At 45.7% G+C, this 1,743-nt stretch overlaps 1 protein-coding gene across 1 annotated transcript; it reads right to left on the reverse strand.

The window, feature by feature from the left end:
- LOC122652837 (probable carboxylesterase 15) lies at positions 1 to 1,526 on the reverse strand. Its single transcript, XM_043846713.1, has 2 exons — positions 847 to 1,526; positions 1 to 317 (listed from the first exon to the last, which is right to left on the reverse strand). The coding sequence occupies exons 1-2, from the start codon at positions 1,524 to 1,526 to the stop codon at positions 8 to 10; spliced, it is 990 nt and encodes a 329-aa protein (XP_043702648.1). The 3' UTR covers positions 1 to 7.
- Positions 1,527 to 1,743: the final 217 nt, after the last annotated feature.

Genomic DNA, 1,743 nt, shown 5'->3' on the forward strand with positions numbered 1-1,743 from the left:
CTTAGCTCTAATTGCTGGAGTTTTCAGTGATGAATCTTTTGATGTCTTCCATCATTTTCTTTGATGCTTCGGAGTCGGGCTTGTGTAGATGGAATATATGATCCACTCCCTCGAATTCGACATAGTCTATTTGCTTTCCCCACTCTTTCAATCTTCTTGTGTAATCTTGAATCCTGGTCTTTAGTATATCATAGCTACCAGATACCATCAGGATAGGATCAAGAGCCACAGTTTCAAGGCTTGGGCTAGCAGGTCCAAACGGGTTTGCCAATGGATGATCTCTCGTCTCTCCAACCGGTAGTGATAGCTTCCAACATCTGTTCAATATCATCGATCATGGGTAAGGGAAAAGTATACTCATCTAAGATTATTATTGTTATGCTTTTTATCTTATAAAATCGATAATATCTTTCCAATTATTCTCGATATATACACATGCTAAGATACCCAAACCCATGGACAAAAGGATTCTTCATTCACCGTGGGTGAAGGAAAACTGCCTCCAATTATTATATGCCCAATTATTTAGAACTTAGAATAGTGATGTATAGGGATCGGGTCCCTCTCCAGCGAGCAACCTGCCCAGTGAGTGCCCAGTGAGGCATCCAACGGCGGGCTGCTCTGCGCATGCCAAAATACGCGTTGAGGTGGGCCAGGCACACATCTAGGTGCGAAGAACAATCCCGCCACTGAATGCCTCACTGGGCACTCACCAGACGGATTGCTCGCAGGGGAGGAGCCGAATCAGATGGATGGCCCATCAGAGGCTAGCAATTGCCAGACCCACCTGATATCTGTAAGAAGGTGAAGATGGTGGTGATTCATGGTTGGAGCTTAGAAAAATACCTGTCCAAAACTTCCAAACCCCAAGGATTCCCCTCCTGTCCTTCCAACTCTGACTTCACACGTCCAGTTCCGCCAAAGTAGGCACCCAAAAGCACATAACCTCGCACTCGAACAGGAGCAAAATCGGGCGACCCGGCTCCGAGTCCAACCGCGAGATGATGAGCGATGGTGCCTCCAGCCGAGTCTCCCACGATAAAAACTCGGTCGAAATCGGCAACATCAGTCAACCAAGTGTCAGGATTATCGGAAAGAGCTTGAGCTTGGAGCCACTTAATCGCTGTAAATCCATCTTCGATTGCAGCTGGAAGACGATTCTCAGGTGCCAGACGATAATCAATTGAGACAACGATGGCTTGAAGCTCTGATGCAAGACTGAGACAGTATTTATGACCGTAGGGCAAAATGCGAGAGTAGATGCAGAAACCACCTCCATGGATGTAGTAGCAGACTGGGAGCTTTGTGTTTGTGATAGCAGAAGAAGAGGGTTTGTAGAGAGTGAGTTGGATACCATGAATTGGATCGAAAGTAACGTCTTTCCAGATCACTGAGCCATCTTCTTGGTGGACGTCCACGTTGAGGTTTTGCGGATCAGTGCGGACTATACAGCCGTCACTGTAGACTTGGACCACTCCAAATAAATCATCTACCACATAGGGAGCGGTGGCGCTGGTGTTTGACATCTCTCTCTCTCTCTCTCTGTGTCTGTCTGTGAGTGTGTGCGTGTGATGTGCTTGAATTTTAACGAGGAGAGAGTGAGAATATATAGTAAGGCGACATGATTCTTGTGGTAGGAATTTTTAACTCATTATTTTATATTAATCTGTATCCCAACTAGGCATTCCCTTCATGAAGAAGGGCAGAAAATTAGTCACTATTCATTTTGTTCTTAGGCATGAA

This window comes from Telopea speciosissima, chromosome 2 (genome assembly GCF_018873765.1).
Source record: "Telopea speciosissima isolate NSW1024214 ecotype Mountain lineage chromosome 2, Tspe_v1, whole genome shotgun sequence".
NCBI classification, from domain to species: domain Eukaryota; kingdom Viridiplantae; phylum Streptophyta; class Magnoliopsida; order Proteales; family Proteaceae; genus Telopea; species Telopea speciosissima.

Bases quoted from the DNA above. Each gene is read 5' to 3' on its own strand.
- LOC122652837 (XM_043846713.1), bottom strand. From the start codon at position 1,526: ATGTCAAACACCAGCGCCACCGCTCCCTATGTGGTAGATGATTTATTT. The intron at 318-846 runs GTATTTTTCTAA...GATATTGAACAG, and splicing joins GGTTTGGAAGTTTTGGACAG to ATGTTGGAAGCTATCACTAC.